This window comes from Heteronotia binoei, chromosome 18 (genome assembly GCF_032191835.1).
Source record: "Heteronotia binoei isolate CCM8104 ecotype False Entrance Well chromosome 18, APGP_CSIRO_Hbin_v1, whole genome shotgun sequence".
Lineage (NCBI taxonomy): Eukaryota > Metazoa > Chordata > Lepidosauria > Squamata > Gekkonidae > Heteronotia > Heteronotia binoei.
Window position 1 is genome coordinate 40,798,604 of NC_083240.1, and position 22,218 is coordinate 40,820,821.

The 22,218-nt window shown below is 46.6% G+C and overlaps 1 protein-coding gene across 2 annotated transcripts in view; it reads left to right on the top strand.

Moving 5' to 3' along the window:
• The window catches only part of VMP1 (vacuole membrane protein 1), a 189,134-nt gene that overhangs the window by 134,096 nt on the left and 32,820 nt on the right, over positions 1-22,218 (top strand). For both annotated transcript variants that reach the window (XM_060259219.1, XM_060259220.1), the window contains exons 9-10: positions 3,201-3,317; positions 16,669-16,730. In XM_060259219.1, the coding sequence (XP_060115202.1) occupies positions 3,201-3,317; positions 16,669-16,730 (179 nt within the window). The remainder of the gene's footprint in view (positions 1-3,200; positions 3,318-16,668; positions 16,731-22,218) is intronic.

Genomic DNA, 22,218 nt, shown 5'->3' on the forward strand with positions numbered 1-22,218 from the left:
CAGTCCCGCAGAATCCTCCTCTCCCCCCCCCCGCCCCCAAGATGGCAGGAGGTTTTGTTGGGGATGCTCTCCGTGCCTGCCCCTCCCTCCTAGAAGAGGGTAGGTGCTTTTGCAACACTGAATGGCCCAGTCTTCGTCTAACTGACAGGGAAACACGTTGATCTGGACTGAGTCTGGGATTAGGGATAAAGAGCTGAACACTGTGTGCTCGTAACACAGTTTTAAACAACCTGCACGTAGATGTGGCAGGTCATATTTTATCATGGGCAGTTTGCCTGGGGCTGGCTGTTCGACAGTCTGAATCGTACTTGTCCCACCCTTCCTCTAAGGAGCTCCGGGCTCTCGTGTCCCTGCCCGGACAGTAATAGGATTTCATGGCTCTTGTTCAGATAGGAACAAGAAAAGCTATCGAGGACTTAAGCTCAGCTTGGTAAGGTCCTGTAGCAGTAAACCCAAAGGCTCTTCTGGGCCAGTTAAAGGAAGAGGCTTCAGAGCAGGGGTGGCCAAACTTGCTTGCTGCAAGAGCCACATAGAATAAACGTCAGATGTCTGAGAGCCAGAATACATGAATATAAGACGTCTGAGAGCTGGAAGGATGGATAGATAGATGATTGATTGATTGATTGATTTTGTGGGGAGGGAGGTGGAAAGAAAGCAACTTTAACTTTCAGTGTATTCTCCAAGCTGCCAGCTGGCTTGGCTTGGAGAGCCACACAATATGTGCCAAAGGAGCCACATGTAGCTCCCAAGCCACAGTTTGGCTACTGCAGCTTCAGAGCTTCCAATCAGTTTTTCCTTTCTAAATAGTCGCCATGCAAGGCACTCAGATTTGGTTTAGGGCCATAGTGTTGTGGGGGATTGGGTTGACTCTTAAGTAGGAATGGAGGCAAAGATATTCACAGCACACAGAGTGCCTGTTAATCTGCCCCAATGGGATAAATAGACAGTTTCAGATGAATATATTTGGGGAAACCTTATTATGTGGGTGCATCTTTATTTATTCAGCCATTAGTTAAGCTGCTCAGATCAATGTCACCGACATATTTCCATTTGGGTAGCTGTGTTGGTCTAGAACAGGGGTGGCCAAACCAGCTCAGGAGCCACATGTGGCTCTTTTACACATACTGTGTGACTCTCGAAGCCGCCACCATCCGATTGGCTAGCTTGGACGAGGCATTCCTTTCTTTAAATCACTTCTTCAAACCAGGCCAGCTGGCGCCTTAGAGAATGCGTTTAAAGTTAAAGTTGCTTTCTTTCCACCTCTTCCTCCCTCCCCCATCTATTTGCCTGCCTGCCTTCCTGTCTTGTGGCTCTCAAACATCTAATGTTCATGTCTTGTGGCTCTCAGACATCTGACATTTATTCTATGTGGCTCTTACACTAAGCAAGTTTGGCCACCCCTGCTCTAGGAGATTGGAGTAGTCCACCAGCACCTTAAAAGAGTAGAAAGACAAAGGCAGCCTTGACGCTCCAAAGCCTGTACCCTGGAAGCAGGCTCGTAGCCACGGGGGAGAGCAGGGGGCACGCCCCCCTGTCCAACCCCCCTCGGACCCTTATGGCCCCTCCTTTCCCCAGCCCATGCTTTCTCCGCCGCCACTTTTCTCCCCATGGCTCTGGCGGCTTCCCTCCGTGCAGCACCTCCCCCTCCCTCCCTTCCTCTCAGCCACGGGGAGAAAGTGTAAGGAGTGGGCTCCGGGGGGCTCTTGCAAGGTGCCCCTCCGCCGATCACATGATCGGCAGGAAAAGCAGCTCTGAAGTCGGCAGTATCTACGCCGGCTTTCTAGCGCCATCAGCAAGTTCAGCGTTGGGGCGGCCAGCGCTGAATTTGCCGATCACGCAGGAAAGCTGACGTAGGAACCGCTGAGTTAAGTAGCTGTTTTTCCAACCGATCATGTGGTCGGCGGAGGGGGCACCTTGCAAGAGCCCCCGGAACCTGCTCTTTACAGTTTTTCCCCGTGGGTGAGAGGGAGGGGGAGGTGCTGCACGGAGGGGGGCTGCCAGAGCCATGGGAGAAAAGTGGCAGCAGGGAGAGTGGGAGGCGCCAGAGGAGAGGCCCTCCATCCAAAACTTTTTTCCGTGGCCCCCCCAACCGGAATTTTCTGGCTATGGTCCTGCCTGGAAGTCTTGTTCTTTGAGAGATGCTACTGGACCCGAATCTCACTCATATTTTTTGAATTGGTGGCCAATTTATTGACTGCTACTAAGGTATTAGCGCAGAACTGGTGTCAGATCCACCAACTATTAGAAACTGGCAGGTTGAAATCTGGAATCTAGTTGAAATGGTAAAATTGACAGAGTTTATGCTCTCAAGAAAAGATACATGACAATTTTTTTCCTAAAAGCATGTCAACTGTTCAAGAAATTTGTAAAGGCATTTTAATTGTTAATGGTCATTTTGGGTACAATTGCTATGATGCGAAAATGCACTTGTTATCTAGTTTCCTATCACTGATATAAATTTGAGCAATGGGAGAAATCTGAGAAGTAGGTGCCGATGATGTGAAGAGTCCACAGGGAAAATGAGAGAAGTGTGACAAAGGAATCCTCTTGGAGTGAACCAGGCACATAGGCCCAGCCCAGCCCAGTCCACCTCGCAGGAGTTTTAGAAGGATAAAATGAATTGGGGAGAATCATGTATGCCACCTGTGTGTTCCTTGAATAAAAATGTAAGAAAGAGATGGCAAAGAAGCTAACAATAAAACCCTCCCATTTTCAACAACAGGGCTTGGGCTCCTAAAAGGTGAAAGAACAGCAAGGATGGATGGATGGATGGATGGATGGATGGATGGATGGATGGATGGATGGATGGATGGATATTTTCCCCTCCTTTGTTTCACACAGTTTACAAGAGAACAGTCTGAGCAGCTGAGTCATTGAGCCAAAACACTTGTTGGGGGAGAATGTTTGATATATTGCTTTAAAATGGCTGACTGTGGTTTTTCTGCATTTCACATGGAAGACGTCTGTTTGCTGTTTCTAATCTGGGGATAAGAAGAGAGAATTGGGCAGGATCTGTTGTTTGTCTGAGACATTGTCTGGTTGAAACCTCACAGTTTTTTCCCCCTAATTTATGTGCTGAAATACTCCATTCTTGGGTATATGACAAAATTTTAAGAAAAGAGACTTCATGTATATGTTTTTCAAAGGATTTACTACCGGATTAACCACAGTGCTGAATCCTGCATCTCTTCTCTTCCCAGATTCCAAACCCTCTCTTTGATCTGGCGGGGATAACATGTGGACACTTCCTGGTACCCTTCTGGACATTCTTTGGTGCCACCCTGATTGGAAAAGCAATAATCAAGATGCACATCCAGGTAATTACACTTCCTTCCAAGATGCACTTCCTTCCTTCGATCCAAACACCACCCATTTCTCCATGTGTTTTCCTTCTCTTTCACAAAACCACCCAGGCACAAAGCTCCACCCAGTACTTCTTTGCAAGGTAAATAATTTTGTTTGCCACTGGCAGTCGCTTTCGCTCAGCAACATCACCCAAAATGCAGTCCTCACTCAGGAAGCGCAGTACTTGGTCCCTGGGAAACAGACTCCCCAAAGTTCCTGGGGTCAAAATGGCAGTCAGACTGAGAACTACATTTGCCAGGGTGCAACATTTCCGACACAACCCAACAATGTACAACCCAGCTGGGAATGGGGGATTTGCATCCCACTGCGTCCAGGGCTGGTGTGCCCATTAGGCAACTTTAGGTGGTCGCCTAGGATGTAGCACTGGGGGTGCGCTGAATTGGGCACCCCCTGGGAGGGTGGGGGCTGCCCCCTCCCTCCCTAAATGGTGTGGGAGGTTGCCCAGTGAGCAGCCGCTGCCCTTCCTGTGCCCGGGAAAGGTCCCACCCACCGAGCCCCTCAGCTTGAAGGCCGCCCCTGCCAGTGATTCAAATCCCACAGGAATTTCCATTAGACCCCAAAATTTTATTATTAAGCAAATGGTCTCCCCCAGATAATAACTTGGTTGACAATATAAGGATACACATCTTAGTATCAGTGGCACGTACCACTATTGCTTCCAAATGGATATTGCATTATAAACCGAAGATTGTTGATTGGCAACGTTTGCGGGAGCGTTTTATAATGGCTAAAATTTCCAACTCAGTGGTTTTTTCCTGCTGTAGATAAATATGAGAAACAATTTGTACCGGTTTGGTTCCCTGTAGTAGAATATCTGGCAACACTAAACATAACCCCTAAAAATCCGTCATGTAATCCGATGCTATACTTTTAACGAAGACTAACCAAAGTTCATTCTTTGCCTTTGTTTTGTCTTTGACAAGTTGTAAATGGAAACTGTAGACTTGCCTGCTCACCTTCTGTGATTTTTTTATTTTATTTTATTTTTGTATTGTATTATTTCTTAGTTCACCAAATAAAAGAAAAAGAAATGTGGGGGGGGAATCCCACAGGAAGGGTGGGAGGAGCAGTCATTGCCCTTCCAGTGAGATTTGAAAGACCCACCAACCAGCTGGTCGGCAGGCTCTTTAAATGGAGTGGGAGGCCGGCCCGGCTGCTTTTGTCAGCGCTGCCCATGATTGGGATAGTGCCCAGGAGCAGGCTCCAGCCTCCCAGGCGATTTAAAGGCCCCGCCTACCTTTTTTTGGTGTGGGAAGGGCAGTGGCTGCTCCTGCCGCTCTTCCCGGGGGATTTAAATCACCCAGGAGGGAGGGGGCAGCCCCCCCCTCCCAGCCTAGGGCACCAGCAAGCCTGGCTCCAGCCCTGACCCCGTCCTTGGGGTGGCTGATCATCTCCCTGACTGGTTCTTGCCACCACAAACCTGGTTCTGTGACAGCGGACGTAAGGGGGTGGTTTTCCAACCCAGGTTTGAAATTAAACTTAGGAAAAAAGCAAGGAATTTTGATGGGTTTTGGCAAACGGGTCTCTTTCTCCCCCCCCTCCCCCCCCAAAAAAAGCCCAATTCCAAAGCGCGTTTAGATGGTTTGCCACATCTCTAGTTATGACCCTGTGTGTAATGCCTGGTTCTTTAACTCCTGGCAACCAGTATTTTTAGACCCAGTCTGCCACTGAATCAAAGTATGTTCTGCCATCTCACTGCAACCCCCTGCTGCTGCCGCCATGAACCAAACCTTGAAAAGAGAGAGAGAATAAATGGTCAGAAAGAACAAATGGCAAAGGGTAGGGACTCTGGCTTACATACTGCTCTATCACTGCCCGTCGCTGTAAGTATGCCCCAGACTAGGTAGTTTCTGCGCCACTTAATGTGTCACATTTAAAAGCTCAAACAGTGTTTCAGCTCTTTTTGAGGTTTCTGTTCGTTTTCAGATTTCTGTGGTCCAAACCTTAATTCACTGCTCCTTGGGTGTCTCATCCTGTTGATTGTACTTGACTTAACACTACGTAATCCGCCTCGGGGCTGAGTAAGAAAGGCAGAGTATAAATTACCAAACAAATACAAAAATGCCCACGAGAGTGTGTGCGTGTGTAAATTAGGAGGGGAGGAGTCACATGGATCTTAAACTGGCAACGCAGTCCCATGACCGCAAACGGATTCTCAGCTGCCTGCATCTGTTCCAATGTCCCCACTGCTGCAAGGCCAAAGAGAAGGACATGAATGCCTCATTCTTGCAAGTTGTTGCCTCCTTTTATGTGTGGCCAGCAGTCTGGAGAACGCCCGCCCCTGCCGCCCTCCAAATTAAATCGGAATGGGAGGGCGACAAGAAAACGTATTGAAATTAGTATTCAGAGTGTTCGGCCCTCAATGCTGTTCAGGAAACTGATGGTTAGTCAAGGCGACGTTTTACCTAAGTCAGGCCTGTGATCGTCTAAACGGAAGATGCCACACGGTCATAATGAATATCCTTTTTTTTTTTTGTAACATTCTTATGTACTCATTTTTGTAGTACTCTGATGATAGTGTTTACTCACCATAAAAGATCAGGGGGTGGAGGGAGGTGGAACACCCTTCCAAATGAACTATAATTAAATAAAGCAAGCTCTTTTTACAGAAAAAAAACCCTTCTATAAACACAAGACAGCTTAGATCCCGGTGGGTAGTCGTGTTGGTCTGAAACAATGTTACAAAGTTACACATGTCCAATACAAATGTACAATGTTACAAAGTCCAATAGCACCTTTAAGACCAACGAAGTTTTATTCAGGGTGTGTGTTTTTGTGTGCATGCAACAATCAGATGCCGGTGTTGACTGCTTAACGAAGTGTGCGTGCACACAAAATCTCACATTCCGAATAAAACTTTGTTGGACTTGAAGGTGCTATTGGTCTCTAACTTCATTACAAGACATATGAACATATGAAGCTGCCTTCTACTGAATCAGACACTTGGTCCATCAAAGTCAGTATTGTCTTCTCAGACTGGCAGCGGCTCTCCAGGGTCTCAAGCTGAGGTTTTTCACACCTATTTGCCTGGACCCTTTTTTGGAGATGCCGGGGATTGAACCTGGGACCTTCTGCTTCCCAAGCAGATGCTCTACCACTGAGCCACCATCCCTCCCAGCTTAACACAGGTTTTGAAATGATCAGCAAAGCAAGCACTGTCTCGGATGGTAGCCGTGTTGAGATCGTTGCAGCTAGATCAGCAGAAACACATGGTGGTGCGCTGAAGACCCAGAAGATGTTCCGGGGCAGAATCTTTCACGGACTGTGTTGGATGCAAGTCAGTCTTAATTCTGGCCCACGAGGCCTACAGAAGCAGAACAGTCAGATGCTGGTGTTGCCTGGCAAAACAGGCTGCAGTCCACACAAATTCATGCTACAGTGAAGTTGAGCATCCTAGTGGTACCCTAGTACAGAAGAAGAAGAAGAAGAAGAAAACTGCAGATCTATACCCCACCTTTCTCTCTGAATCAGAGTCTCAGAGTGGCTTACAATCTCCTTTATCTCCTTCTCCTACAACAGACACCCTGAGGTGGGTGGGGCTGAGAGAGCTCTCCCAGCAGTTGCCCTTTCAAGAACAACTCCTACGAGAGCTATGGCTGACCCATGGCCATTCCAGCAGCTGCATGTGGAGGAGTGGGGAATCAAACCCGGTTCTCTCAGATAATCCGCACACTTAACCACGACGCCAAACTGTCATTTTCACCTTTTTTGATTAACAGTTTAAAAATATATACAATAAAAAAGTGCCCAAAGTCCCAAAAGAAAAAGGGGAGGAGAAGAAACAGCAGATGAAGACAAGCGTACATGTAACACAGCCGCAGTAGAATACAGATGATAAAGCAGGGTTACAAGGTTGGAGAACAATGCAGCAAACCATTACACTACATACAATCAAGAATGTCATAAATCTGGATTATAAAATTAGAGAACACAGCAATAAAAACAGCATAATATACAACAATGACATGTCAAGTCACAGCCCTGTACAGTTTTTAAGGCAAAGGGATGTTCAGATACTGTTTTTTCATTTTTTTATTTTATTTTAATTTATATCCCGCCCTCCCCGCCAAAAGCAGGCTCAGGGCAGCTCACAGACCAAGGATCAACACAAGCACACAAGTGTGACCGAGAAAATAAACAACAATAAAAACAAAAAACATAAAAACAATTTTAAAACATTTGCATGTGCTACTGTCATGATTTCAGGCAGCGATTAAATTCTGGTGGTTAGCTGTACTCAGAGATCTCAGGATCGCCGTAGCGTGATAAGAGAGGCCATTTGTGGTGTTCTAATGAGCCAGTCCCGTTGCTGCAGATGTTACCATCATGTAAATGCCTAGCAGAAGAGTGCCGTCTTGCAGGCCCTGCGGAACTGCGAAAGCTCTCACAGGGCCCTAACCTCCTCTGGCAACTCATTCCACCAGCTAGGGGCAGCAACGGAAAAAGCCCCGGCTCTCGTTGTTTTGAGCCTCACTTCTCTGACGCTGGGACTGTCAACAGGTTTTGAGACCCGGACCGAAGTGCTCGCTGGGACATATGCAGGGAAAGGAGGTCCCTTTTGCCATCGCTTGCCTTCGAGTGACCCTGGACTTCCTTGGTGGTCTCCCATCCAACTACTCACCAGGTCTCACCCTGGTTAGCATCCAAGATCTGACAAGATTAGGCTAGCCTGGGTCACCGGTCAGGGCACATATAGCAGTTAGTACAATTAAAATAGTGTTTTTGAAAATATTTATTTAAAAAGTGTCAAAATTTCACACTTCTCGTGTTGCATCCTTAATTGATTATTTCTATGCTAAACGAAAATATCTCCAACCCTTTATGTTAGTCCCATTCAGTGGTCCTTTTTTTTAATACCGTAAACATTAATTAGTAGTACAGGAACTGTAAAAGACAGCCACATTCATCATAACCAAGGATTCAGTGGGAGAGAAAATTATAGTTTATGTATTTGCTTGGTTCAGCTATAGTCCATCTTTCTCTCTGAGCCTCAAGGTGGATTTTGATAAAAAAAAAAACAGTGCAATAAGAGCAATACCTTCATGAAGTCAACAAAATTAGAGAACAGTGGAAGTAAACACAGTAGAATACAGATGATAAAGCAGGGTTACAAGGTTGGAGAACAATGCAGCAAACCATTACATTACACACACTCAGCAATGTAGTAGATCTGGATTATAAAATTAGAGACCACAGCAATAAAAACAGTAGAATGCACAACAATGAAGACTACCTTAATCCCACAAATTGCTGTTTCCACTTTTTTAACCATGGGAAGAATCTTGTCGTATGTAAGAAACATAGGTTATGCATTTCTGTCGAATTCTCATATGACGTTATTAATAATTATTATCACCTTTAGAGTCCTCCATAACCTCCCTTTTCCCAATTTCTTGGGTGTCCTGATGCCCCCCTGGATGTGACAGTTTCTACTCCACCTTCAACTGTCCAAATGTCTCCTGTTCCCTAAAAAACCCTGCTGCCCAATCTCTTTTGCTGCCCCCTTATGCCTCTAATTGCCTCCCAGGACTGCGTTGTAACGTCACCGCCTTCAGACCTCTCCCTGAACCCTCTAGCGCTGCCCCTCAACTTTTAAGCTCATGTGGTTGGAATGAACACACAGTCTTCCCCTGCTTATCGTTTCCTCCACCTCCCATCTATTCACTTGGGTTTTTTGCTTCCTTTATCTCAGTTTCCAGATAGATCCCTGCCCCAAGGAGCTTACTGTTATTTTTTCCTTTGTATTGATGAAAGTGCCATGTATTGATGAAAGTGCCATCAAGTCACAGCTGGTGTATGTTAGTCACTGATAAGCTGCCCGTCTTTACTGTGGAGATAGAGCACAATGGGCAGCTGTGTTAGTCTGTCTAGCAGTAGAAAAGAGCCCGCGTCCAGGAGCGCCTTAAAGACTGACAAAGTTTGTGGCAGCAGAGGAGCTTTCGTGAGTCACTGCTCACTTCGTATACAGACAAAATAGGAGTTAATCTGTCCTGTATAGTGGAAAGGGGAATGATTTCAGGTGCCATTAGCAGGCAAATGGCAATAAGTTAGTTAGTTTATTCAATTTGTATCCTGCCCTCCCTGCCAAAGCAGGCTCACAATACACAGTAAAGTCACAATAAAAACAGTTAAATTAAACTAAAATAAAACAGTTAAATAATAGATGGTAGGGTTGCCAGGTTGGTGTTGGAAAATACCTGGCGACTTCGAGGGTGTATCCCAAGAGAGGGCGGGGTTTGCGAAGGGGAGGCGCCTCAGCAGGGTAGATGCCATTGAGTCCACCCTTCAAAGCAACCATTTTCTCCAGGGGAGCTGATCTCTGCCAGCTGGAGAGTGGTTGTAAAAGCAGGAGATCCCCAGGCCCCACCTGGAGGCTGGCAACCCTAACAGCCCCCAGGTGGGGCCTGGAGAATGACAATAGCAGGCGTGATTGAATCAGGTGTGATATGGAGAAGGGTAAGTAGGCAAGGAGAAATCAGCATTGGTAGTTGAGATAGGAAACCTAAATCTCAATTAAGTCCAGGTGGATGCACTGTCTTGAGCTTCATCATCTGTTATAATTCAGCAGCCTCTCTTTCTTATCTCCCCTTGAAATTTCTTTGTAAGAGAACTGCTTCTCTTAGGTGAGCAACTGAATGCCTGGAAAGTTAAAATGTTTTCCTGCCGGTTTTTGAATGTTGTGTGGCACTAGGAATAACACAGATTCATATAAAGAACAGAGAATCAGGCACACTTAATGTCTGGGAAGGACCTCTGACTTGGGCCCAGACCACACGCTTTGCTCTTAGAATGTCCCCAAAAATATCTCTGCAGCTGAAATCCCAGAACAGCTGCTGGCACTCAGAGCAGACATTACTGAGTTAGGTGGACCATGGGTCTGATGCTGCATCAGTCAACTTCATATGCTAGCAATCAGGCCTTTTTTTTTGTAACAGGAACTCCTTTGCATATTAGGCCACACCCTCTGATGTAGCCAGTCCTCTACGAGCGTACAGGGCTCTTAGTACAGGGCCTACTGTAAGCTCCGGAGTATTGGCTACATCAGAGGGTGTGGCCTAATATGCAAAGGAGTTCCTGCTACAAAAAAAGCCCTGCTAGCAGATTCAATTCACTGCCGTGATCCATGAGCCAAACGTGACCTTTCCCCACGAGTCAGGTCTGAGTTTGCCTTTGAGCTGACTCATGGACTCTTTCAGTCGGTCGGTAGCTGCTTGTTCCCAAGCCCTGCAGAAACCTCTTTGGATTGGGACTGTGGGGGTGGGCTTCCGCTTTCCCCTTGGGCTCTGTTCTCCCTAAATAGAAAACAGTACGCCTGGTGAGGACCGAAGTTTCTCCTCTCCCTACACTGTGGTCTCAACCCAGCAGCTGCCATCTGATTGTAAGAGTTGCAAGAATCGGCTTACGGCTTACGGGGGAACCCAGCCCCGACTCGTGGGGGGAAAGAGCCACCTCTAGCTTGATTCTACGAGCAAGCATGACTCCAGGGTGTTCCTCTGGAATTCTCTGCAGCACACAGTAATTCTGTAGTGGTTTACTAGGAGTATGCAGGGTTCTCTGAGGATAATCACTGGTCCTGGGGAGATAAACCTTGGAGGACGTGCTGTTCTGTAGCTTTTTTTTTTTTTTTTTAAAGGACTGTCATTTATAATCAACACCCACATGTGGTTTAAGCAAAGAAAACCAAAACAGCCACATTCCTCCTCCCTGCTGAAATATTCTACACTGGGTAAATTACATCTTTGTCGTAAATGTAAGCATCGTTGTTGTCCCCCCCCTCCAACCCCCCCCCTTACTTTTTGCATGTCTTCATTCAAGCACATTGTGGCGCAATTTCCTGAACCAGCTTTTTTCTTTCATTGTATGTACATCTGTGTTTCTTTCCTACTGCCGCTGAGAAGTGTCGGAAATGCAGTGGTTGTACATGATTTACAATGAAATCCCCTGCCCTCTATCCCAGACAGGAAGCCACCGGCCCCGTCACAGTAGTCCGTTTTATGGTTGCATTTAATTGACCTTATAATACGCTCCACAAAAAGTTTACGCCGTCTTCCTCCGCTCCCCCTCCCCCCCCCAACTCCAGTGTGCCACTCAGAATCAGGACGTGGCAGTTCTTGATTCAGCAACGATGCTAAACGCTCATTCCTTAAAATTAGGTGTGTGTGACAGGGGGGATGCTTCAGTATCTTACGTCTCAAAGATAAGCATCCCATCTCCCAGAGTGGCCAGCCGTATGCCCCCGGAAGCCTACAAGGAAGGCATGAAGTTGACAGCATTTGACCTGTTTCCCGGCAGCTAATACTCCCTCTCTTTTTCTCTTTTTTAAAAATAAAATTTATTCGCAACAATTAACAGTACAGCTAATACCGCCTCTGAGACAGGTATACTGTCTCTGGGTGCGTTCATGCTACACTAATGTGTATTACTGTGTAATAATAGCAAAAATCCACTTGCAAAACGCATCATTTAGTGTAGTGTGAACGTGCCCTCTGAGTCTGGAGGGTCTCACATAACTTTAAAAGAAAGGAATTAATGGAGGAGAACAGATCCGTCAGTGACCATCAGTCATTGCTGGTTGTCAGAGCTTGCAGCTATTTACATCCCGTGGCAGTGAGTTCCATAAGATGGTCATGCTTCATGCAAAAAAAAGCAGCTTATTCTCAAGAGAGGCTTATTTCAGTGGCTTGCTAGCGACGTTCAGGGGGAAAACAGCAGGGCTTTTTTTGTAGCAGGAACTGCTTTGCATATTAGGCCACACACCCCTGATGTGGCCAATCCTGAAAGAGCTTACAGGGCTCTTAGTGGAGGATCTACTGTAAGCTCCAGGAGGATTGGCTGCATCAGGTGTGTGTGGTCTAATATGCAAAGGAGTTCCTGCTACAAAAAAAGCCCTGGAAAACAATAATTCAGTTACTGGATGAGGTGGTTTTATAATATATTCGACTTGCTGCCGATTTTCACTGAGGCATGTTTTATATGCCTCCATTGTTTTCTTGATTAAGCATATCTTATTTGTATTTATTTTATTGCCATTACTTACAGTCTGCCTTTCTCACTGGGACTCAAAGCGGATTACCCAGAGTTTTAATGGGTTTTGGTCGCATCTGCATTTGAAAACACTGGGCCAGATCAAAGAGAACATTCTTCCCTTGCCTTCCTCAAAGAGACTTTCCTGTCTGTATGGGAGAAGAGGGGAATGCCTGTTTTAAGAAGGGGCCTGCCACTCACGGGTTTCTAAGTGTTTATTTGAAGAGTAATAAAGAAATCTGCCATCGTGCCGATCAGGGAAACCTTTTTAATGGATTACAAGGTCTTTAATCCATTTAGTAGACCAACTACCGCTGTTTTTATATGGTGCCTGCGCTTCTGCCGGTCAAATCAATTGAAACGCCAAGCCCCGGGTTGGGGCCACGTGAGCGAACCTCTCATTTGTACACGTGTCCCTCCTCTTTCCCCTATCCGTATTCCCTGCCTGTCAGCAAAATACAGTTTGTGGTTCCCTTTCAAATACAGACGGAGGTTTGCTGGTGTGATCCAGTGGGGAACTGCTCTCTACATTTAAGTTCCTTCCAGAACAAGTCCAATCCTGAATTGCTTGGCTTTTAGTGGGTTCTACACCCACCCCCCACAAACAAATTCACTTCTGGTCAATTCAGAAAGTCAATTTTTTCTGCATACCTGAGCAATCCTCCAAGTATGTAAAGTGCATACATAAGTGCTATGCAGTCGCAGCCAACTTATGACAACTCCAGCAAGGGACTTTCAAAGGAAGCGGGAAGCAGAAATGGTTGACCATTGCCTTCCCCTGGAGAGTCTTCCTTGGTGGTCTCCCATCCAAGAACCAACCCTGCTTTGCCCCCAAGATCTGATGAGAGAGACTGAGCTAGCCCAGGCCAGGCCACCTCCCCCCCCTCCAGTGGCGGACTGGGTCTGAAAATATTGGTTGCCAGGAGACAAAGGGGGCCCACCCACGACTATGAGGCTATCGTTTAATTTTTATAAGAAATAAAATATTCAAAAAATACTCTAGTGGAAAAAAGGCACAATTCAAACTTTTGCAAAATAAATGTTATTAATTTTTTTTTCATTAAAATAGTAATGCAGTGTAGATTCTAGTTGCATTACAGTAATAATGTTGAAATTTCTATTATATTTTCAAGCTACTAAAAGGTTATTAACATTTTGCCTAATGTTTAAGGAGACCCACTTCATCAGGGACCCACTTGCCATTGGGCAAGCTGACACCCTGGCCAGTCGCCCACTGCCTCCCCCCCCCTCATATTTGCAGGTGGGTTGATTTGGTACTTCTACCATTTGCAGAGGGGCCAGCCAGAAGTTGTGGTAACACACCTGAATTCCCTGGAGAGAGAAGGAAGTTTGACTGAGGGAGATGCTGGATAGGTGATGCTTGTCTAGCATCCAGGCATGACCTGGCGTCACCCCAGCATATCCATTCACACACCCCCACACACACACATCATTCTCACTTGCTTGAGAAGAGCTTTTCCTGTGTTTATTTAACAAACGTGCTCCTGAGGCAGCTTTCAGTAATCCCATAAATAATAAAATAGTGAAACAACTGCAATAATCTAAAAGTAACCCTCCCCCCTGAAAAAAAGACAATTCATCATGTAAATCCTCAATAACATAACGTCAGTTTCTTCTGAAAACTGACAATAAGAAAAGAAGTTGGTAGATTTGACTTGGAAAAATGGGGAAAATCCGCGAAAATTCAGCAGTCCCAAATTCAGGCAAATCAGAATAGGCAGAGTCCCTTAATGAAGACCCTACAATGGGGGAGGGGCCGTGCCACCGTTTGTCATTAACGTTTCTAAAAGCCCAGAGGAAAGTTCGAAAAGCTGGTCTTTCTGTTATTTGTCATCCTCTTTTCTTACTGAAACTCTAAGCGTATTACAGAGTGTAAATCAAAGCGGGCAATAGCATAGAATTTAGGTGACTGAACTGAGAAGAGAAATATCTACGTTTTATACATTAGAATTTGTCCTCTATAAATGTAAAAACTTTTGATGATTAACGATTATTTTATACCCCTTTCTCCTTTTTTCTGTACTCTTTCATCTATATGTTAAAATAAAAATATATATTTTGAAAAAGCAGTCAGTAGGATGATACGTTTAATAAGCAATATGATAGGACTAGGAATTGTGGAAATTTGAAGCAGAGTTGTCTTCTGAACAAAACATAAGCATAGGGCTGGCCATTTTTTCCACACACACGAGTTGTCTTCCAGGGATAGAACGGGCAAAATCTGTGCTTGGTTGGTTTGTCCCCTGTGTGTATCTTGTCCATGACCGGCATCTGAGGCATGCCCTCACACTTTATGGTGTAAATCTCCATCCCCCGCCCCATGTTGTATCCAAATTACCCTACATGGGTCCATTCATCCCATTATAAGTCATGGAAACACAGGGGGAGGGGGGCAGACTGAGAGGTGTCCCAAGCCACTGAATTGCCCAACCTTGATTTATGGGAGCTAATCTTCTTGTGGTCATATCTGTCACTGAAACACTATTTTCCATTTTTAGCTTGTTTTTCTCCTGCTCCTTGCGCTACGCTCCTTCTAAAAAGCAGGAAATGGGGATTTAAGCACACACACACAGACAGAGAGTGATCAAAACTTGGTTACCCATCTTTAGGGGATCTCTGGAGGAAAAGCTCGTCAGGTGTCAGCCCTGTGTCTTGATCGGTCTCATTTTATACCTCCCCCTTTGAATACCCCCTCCTTGTCTAAAACACCCTCTGCGTAGAAAACTGGATGGTATCGGAGGGGCTGTAGCCTCGCCCTTATAGCTTTCTGTGCCCTGTGATGTGTTTTGTGTAATTACCTATCTACCCTTTTAAGCGCAGTCTTTTCACACAGGCAGCTTGCTGTGGAAACCCTCTGACTTCCCTGCCCTGGGCAGATTTTAGTCCTTAAAATGCTCAATGAATAAAAAGCCAAGCTTGGTAGCTTTGAAAGATCAATGGGTTTCATGGCGGGTGGGGCGGTTCAAGCCGTGCCATAAATTAGTGGGTCTTCCAGGGCATCAGTTTGTTTTTCCCTCGACAGGATTGATGTTTTCAAGCGATCTTCAGTCTTCTGGTAACCACTGGTCTGAGATTTCATAAATGCTTGGAACCAGGCCTGAAGAGAAAATGGAAACCGTTATGAAATAGAGGGTGTTCTTTAAAAAAAAAAAATAATGGAATAACTTTTTCATCGTTGGTTTGGGATGGAATAAAAGGCCAATGTATGGTGTAATGTTTCATGGATACAGCTGCCGTATGTGTCTAGCTTCCCTCAGTCCATCCATAACGTCTATTACAAGGATCCCTATTGTGGGCTCTGTAATACCTTTCCCAGTGTCCACCCAGTGTTGTTAGAAAGTGGGTGGGGCCGGTTGGGGCTTGTGCCCAGAAGGACTTGCGATTGGCTATGCTAAATGGAGTTTCTGCCTAAAATGTTGAAGAGTGACAATGAGAGCTATTTATTAATTCACTCCCTGACATTTTGTGGTTGCGAGAGCTAGTTTGATGTAGTGGTTACGTGCGCAGATGGACGTTCTCCCATACGGGTTTGATTCCCCACTCCTCCACTTGCAGCTGCTGGAATGGCCTTGGGTCAGCCATAGCTCTCTCACAGAACAGTCCTTGAAAGGGCAGCTTCTGTCAGAGCTCTCTCAGCCCCACCCACCTCACAGGGTGTCTGTTTTGGGGGAGGTTAAAGGAGATTGTGACTGCTCTGAGATTCGGAGTGGAGGGCGGGATATAAGCCCAATATCATCTTCTTCTTGTGGCAGCCATTTTGTTGTTGCAACCGCCACTCTGCAGGCCGAGAAAGGTTGGGGACGCCTGGCCTAGCAGAACTTATCCTTTGCCAACATCAATGTTGTGCGTTTCCTTGTCCTTTGCAACCTCACTGGGTGTTCTGCCGGATGTTATAGAAGGAGGGAGCTTCGACGCATGGCTTTCATTTTCAGCAGCAGGTGTGTGTTTTAGTTTGCCCCTAGATTGGAAGGGAAGTCCCAGGTCCCACCAGGGCAAAGGCTGAAGGCTCACGATACGGCAGCCATGCTGGAGTCGGAAGGGCTGGGCCTAGCCAGTGGCCTGGAGGGGAAGACCCCCAGAGAATCCTGTCTGCTGCCTAAAAATTCCACCAGAGAGGTTGAGCTCTAAAGTGATGATGAAAACACACCCAGGCGCAAGAGGCTGATTGATTGCACAGGGTCACAGGTTACGGCACTGCATTGTCCCCGCTTCCCCTTTGGATCAGTGTCTCTCTGACTGATGTTTTCCTTCCTACAGAAACTTTTTGTGATTATAACGTTCAGCAAACATATAGTGGAACAGATGGTGTCTCTAATCGGGTGAGTAATTCTATAGCTGCTTCTCCCTGTTCAGTTGTGAAATATTGCTATAAACATTTGTTCAATGCCAATGATTTACAGTGTCGGGCACTGGGAAGGTGGGGAGGGGCGCTTATTCAGGCCAATGCCACCCACCCTTGCCCAGAGAGTTTATAGTCAAAGGGGGAAAGGGGGGCATATTCAGGGCTTTAAAAAAAAAAAAAACACCCTAAAATCTGTGTTCTGTTACATTGATTTGAATGCATGATTTGTTCTGCGCAATTTTAAAATTCTGCATTTGGTCACTTGAAAGCTCACCTTTGATTCTGCTCATCTCTCTTTGGGGCTGTTCATAAAAACACCAGTTGGGGGGGGGCAGGGCCGAGTACCATAATTAGAAGCAAGCCAAGATGCTAGGGAAGCTGAGTCTTATGCCTCAGTGGGTATTGCATTCTTGCAGCACACACGCTACCCTGCATTTTAACATGGAGAGGTGTGTTTGACTAGCAACAGAAAGCGCAGGAGATGTTAGGAGGGAGATTATTCTCCTCCTCCTCCGTTTTAACCTTTGGTTAGGCTGAGATGGATGACTGGCCCGAGCCACTGAACAAGCTTCCATGCCAGGATGGGGATTCGAACCTGGGTTTCTCAGATCCTAGTCCAGGGTCGGCCAAACTTGCTTAATCTAAGAGCCACATAGAATAAACTTGTTCGAGAACCATGAGACTTGAACATCAGATGTTCAAGAGCGGGAGGGAGGGAGGGAAGGAAGGAAGGAAGGAAGGAAGGAAGGAAGGAAGGCAAATTGATGGAGGGCGGGAGAGAGGTGGCAAGAAAGCAACTTTAACTTTAAATGCTTTCTCCAAGCCGGCCAATAGGGCGGTGGGGGCTTTGAGAGCCACACAATCTGTGTGAAAGAACCACATATGACTCTCGAGCTGCAGTTTGTCCACCCCTGTCCTAGTCCAGTGCTAGTCCACTGTACCACCCTGGCTTTCCAGTTAGCATGGGAATAAGTATTCTTTGAGTGAAATGGCTACTGCGGTGATATAATGCACACAAAGAAGCATGCGAAGGGCTCAATAAAAATGAATGCAAACAACATCAAAAAGAGAGAGAATACAAATTACTCATTACTAGCCTCCAGTCCCAGTTCTCTCAGAGCTGTTCTCTCAAGAGCAGTTTTCTCAGAGCTCTCTCAGCCCCACCTACCTCTCTCCGCCCCACCTACCTCACCTACCTGTGAGGAGAGGAGAGGAAGGGAAGGGGATTATAAGACACTCTGAGACTCCGAGTGAAGAGCGGGGTATAAATCCAGTCTCCTCCTCCTCTTCTCATCGTAACAGTTGATGGGACTCCTCCTTCTCTATGGGTCTGTCTAATGTCCCCAAACTTTTTTAAGCCTGTGGTCACATTTGGAATTCTAACACAGCATGGTGGGCGCAGCTACAAAATGGCGGCTGAAGGAGGCGGAGCCAGTCACAAAATAGTTGCTGCAGCTTAACTTCAGTAACACAAAGTAGATCCTTGTGCTGTAGTTGTAGCTGCTGCCAAAGGAACATTTTTAAAAATCTGCACAGCCAACCACATCTCCAGTAGCCAATCAGAAGTCTTGCTGGGCAAAAGCCCCGCCTGGCCCCACCCACTTCTTGAAAACACAGCACTCGGTGGGCACCAGGAAAGGTGTTGGTGGGCACCGTACCATCCGTTGGCACCACACTGGAGACGCCTGCTCTAAGCTAAGGACCATCCCTCCAGCATCCCACACAAGGTTGTAGCCCCCGTTTGGCAATGGTTGTGCCGCTGAATGGGATTCTTATTGTGGTTCTGCGGCAGGGCTAGCCAAATGACTGCAAGCCTGAGCTCCTGGCTCTGGTTCACCAAATAAATGAATAGTCGATGCTTAGACGTACATCGTGTCTGGCTGGGGGTGAAACATTCCCTTGTGCTGAAGTGACTCGCTCCTAGAATGTGGAATAGATTACAAAATGCCGAAAGAACAACCATCAGCAAAAGGATGGGTCTGTCTGTTGCCAGGGTGTTGTTTCCTTCGAAAATTGTTCCTCCTTGTTCACGGATAAACCCGTTCCTGTTTTAGAAGGGAGAAGAAATATCCTCCCCCCCCCCCCCCCCTTGCCTGACAAGTGTTAGGAAGTGATTCAAACTTTGTTTTTAGAAGCTGAGAATTTATTCGACTGTTGTGAACAGGAAATAAAGCCAAGACGTACACAGTAAACACATAGCTCCTATATCCGGAATAATGTTAATTTCCTAATCCCGGGGCCCATGTCATCTGCATATCTTAACCCCCACCCTGAAGGAAACAGTAGCATGCAAAATCGGTAAACGGAATGTCCCCATGCAAAGAGCAGGAGGAAAAGGGGTGTCCCAGTGCAGTCCTGTATGAATTAAAAATAAGCTTGGAGGCCCCGAGTCAACAAATTTGGCACGTCTGACCTTTGTGACACTGTGAAGACTGGGGAGGGAGCAACAGTTTTAAAAATCAAACCCATGAGACGTTCTCTGTGAGTTTTCCTTGGGCAGCAGGTCCCAAGCGGGGCTTTTTTTGAGCAGGGATGCGCAGGAGCCTCGTTCCGGCTAGCTTGGCATCTGGGCGTGGGCGTGGCCTGACATGCAAATGAGTACCTGCCGGACTTTTCCTACCCAGCTACAAGGCCCTGTGACATGAACTGCACTGCTTTTCCATAGCTGTCACATTCACTGGGGCTTGGGCGAGAGAAGTTTGTGGCGGTTTGTGGCCTGCGGCTCACCCTCTTTGTCTGCTGTACTTAATGGGTGTCCATAGCCTGGGTCAGTTTGGGGGATGGGGGAGGGAGTCCTTTGGGTTTCCTGCCTTGGACCACTAGCATCTCTTTAGCATCTCACCGTCCTTACCTGCTCTTGCCTCTTCAGGCTTTGATGGAGGTACCACGATGCCAGAATCAAAGTCCTTGCCTAGCTTGGAGCAAATTTCTAGGACATTTACGATCGACTTCCTGGGGTCTTTGGGTGCATTTAAGCAGTGGGTTGGTTGGCACCTCCATCTCTGACCTCCGTTTTCCTCCTTTCAATCGGTATGAATTCCTGTGTATCGGCTGCATGCTCACACCGCTAACTGTCACGGTGGGATGCCCATTGAGGTACTCTGTTGTTAGGGTTTGTAGAATCTTTCGGGATCAAGTGCTCTCAACGCACAGCAGCCAAGAAGGTCAGAGCGCCTGCTCCGGCTGCAACGCCACTGAGGATGTTCTCCGCAGTTGAGAACGAAACGTCTGGAAGGAAAACTTTCTCCAGTAGAACACGGCACTTGATCCCGAAAGATTCTACAAACCCTAATGATGATGCCAGCCGTGAAAACCTGAAATCTTTGATACTCTGTTGTTGTTTTTCTTTCTTTGCTTCCCCTCTTCCTAAAAGAGTTCAGTTTTCAGATACCTTAGAAGATTTCACTCTATCCGAAACTGGTATTGGCCAAAGCAGCATCTCTGCTTCTGTCTTTTAAAACTAGAAAAAGCGAATTGGTAGCAGCCAAGGTAGGCTTGGGAGTGTTGTGGCTAATGTCTCACGGAATCTCAGGAGGATGTGTGTGGAGAAAAATTCATGTTGGCGTGCTCCATTCCTCCATGTGGCTGGCTGGAGCTCTGTGGGTGTGGGTGGGTGTACGCCGCTGTCAAGTCGAAGCCAACTTTACAGCAACCCACACAGGTTTCAGTGCAAGGGATTATGCAGAGGTGGCTTGCTGTTGCCTTCTTCTACAAAGTCCTCCTTGGTGATGTCTCTTCCAAGTACTAACCCTGCTTAGTTTCTGAGATCTGACCAGATCGGGCTATATACTGTGCCAGTCTAAATCAAACCAAATCTTTTTGTTTTTCCATTTGGATCTATTATCATCCCCTCCTCACCGGTAAAGGTTTAATTTGCTCTAACGTCTCCTTGAATTCCCTTAAAATTCACGTCCAGGTCTTTTGTAGATTCAGGCAGGGCAGCCGTGTTGGTCTGAAGCAACAGAACCAAGTTTGAGTCCAGTGGCACCTTTAAAACCAACCAAGTTTTATTCAAAGTATGAGCTTCTGTGTTTATTGCTTGCACATGAAAGTGTATACCGTGAATAAAACTTGGTCGGTCTTAAAGGTGCCATTGGTCTCAAACTCTGTTCTTCTTTTTCTGGGTAATCTATTCAGCTCTGAGAATATTTCTGGATCCTCATCGGAATAAGAAGGCTGCTCGCTTTCCAAGCTATCATTTAATGACTCTGTTACTGGATTTTGGTATAACATGGGCTTTTTTTCAGGGGGAATGTAGGCAAGCAGCGTTCCAGAACCTCTTCATGGAAACAAAATTATTTTTAAAAAGGTTTTAAAAATCAATGAAGGGCACACGTTTGTTTCTCCTTCATTTCCCTCTTGAGAGTTCCAGCATCTTTTTTTTTCCAGAAAATGAGCCCATTAGATGTCTGTAAATATATAGTTGCTGCAATTAAACTTTTAAAATTATTTTTAATGAATTCTAAACAATTAAAACAAAATAACTTTTTGGATCTTCTTCGTGGTCTCTGTGCATTCACACATATGGGTAATCCGCAGGATTGGTCCCAACCTCGGAGAGTTCAAAGCAATCTTGATCGCAGATCTGGCGCGCCTCCCACTCGTCCTGGGGAGGAGGCAGGCACTGCGCATGCCTGGACGAGGGGGAGGCGCCTAGCCACTCAGTTTCTTCCTTACCGCCGACCGGATCGCACCTTCCTCGCTGATCTCCAACTCTTCATTGCAATCTTCAACGTTCACCTTCTCTTCGCTTCAATTCTTCGCTTCAATCTTCACCTTCTCCTTGGTATCGTATAAAAAAAAAAAGACCTCTCTTCTACTATTTTTCCGGACTTCTCCCTCCCCCCCCCCCCCGGGCGGATGGAAGGAAGGGACAAAATAACTTTTAAACGTTGCACCCGCTGCGCTTCCAAAATCCCTTCGTCCGACGGTCACTCTCTTTGCCTTTTTTGCCTCGGAGAGACTCACCGTACAGACTCCTGCGTGCACTGCAGCCAGTTTGGCAAACAGGCCCGCAAAAATCGTGCCGCGAGGCTCAGGAGCCATCTTATGGAGACCTCCCTCCGACCGACCACGCCGCATGGCGGACAACAACAACTCGCGCCATCTTCCCCACTTCTCGCGGGAGAGACGCAGTCGGCAGCTTCTGTGACTCAAGGTCCCTGCAAGCCCAAGTCTGGCAAGCACACCAAAAAGTCGGATGACACCAGAAAGCGCCGCCGCTCCGATTCTGCCCACGCGGACCCGACGGGCAATGTAAGCTCCAAGAAGCCTAAGACCCGGCCATCAGATCAAATCGGACAACACTCGGGTTCGAATCCGACCACGAGCTCGACCGCAACTAAACAGAAGGCATCGAACCCGACCGCAGACGGCTCGGGTTCGATCCCGAAAACTCCGACATCGAAGTCGACGGCAACACCGTCTGTCACACCGTTAGAAATCGTGCGCATCTCATCTAAGTC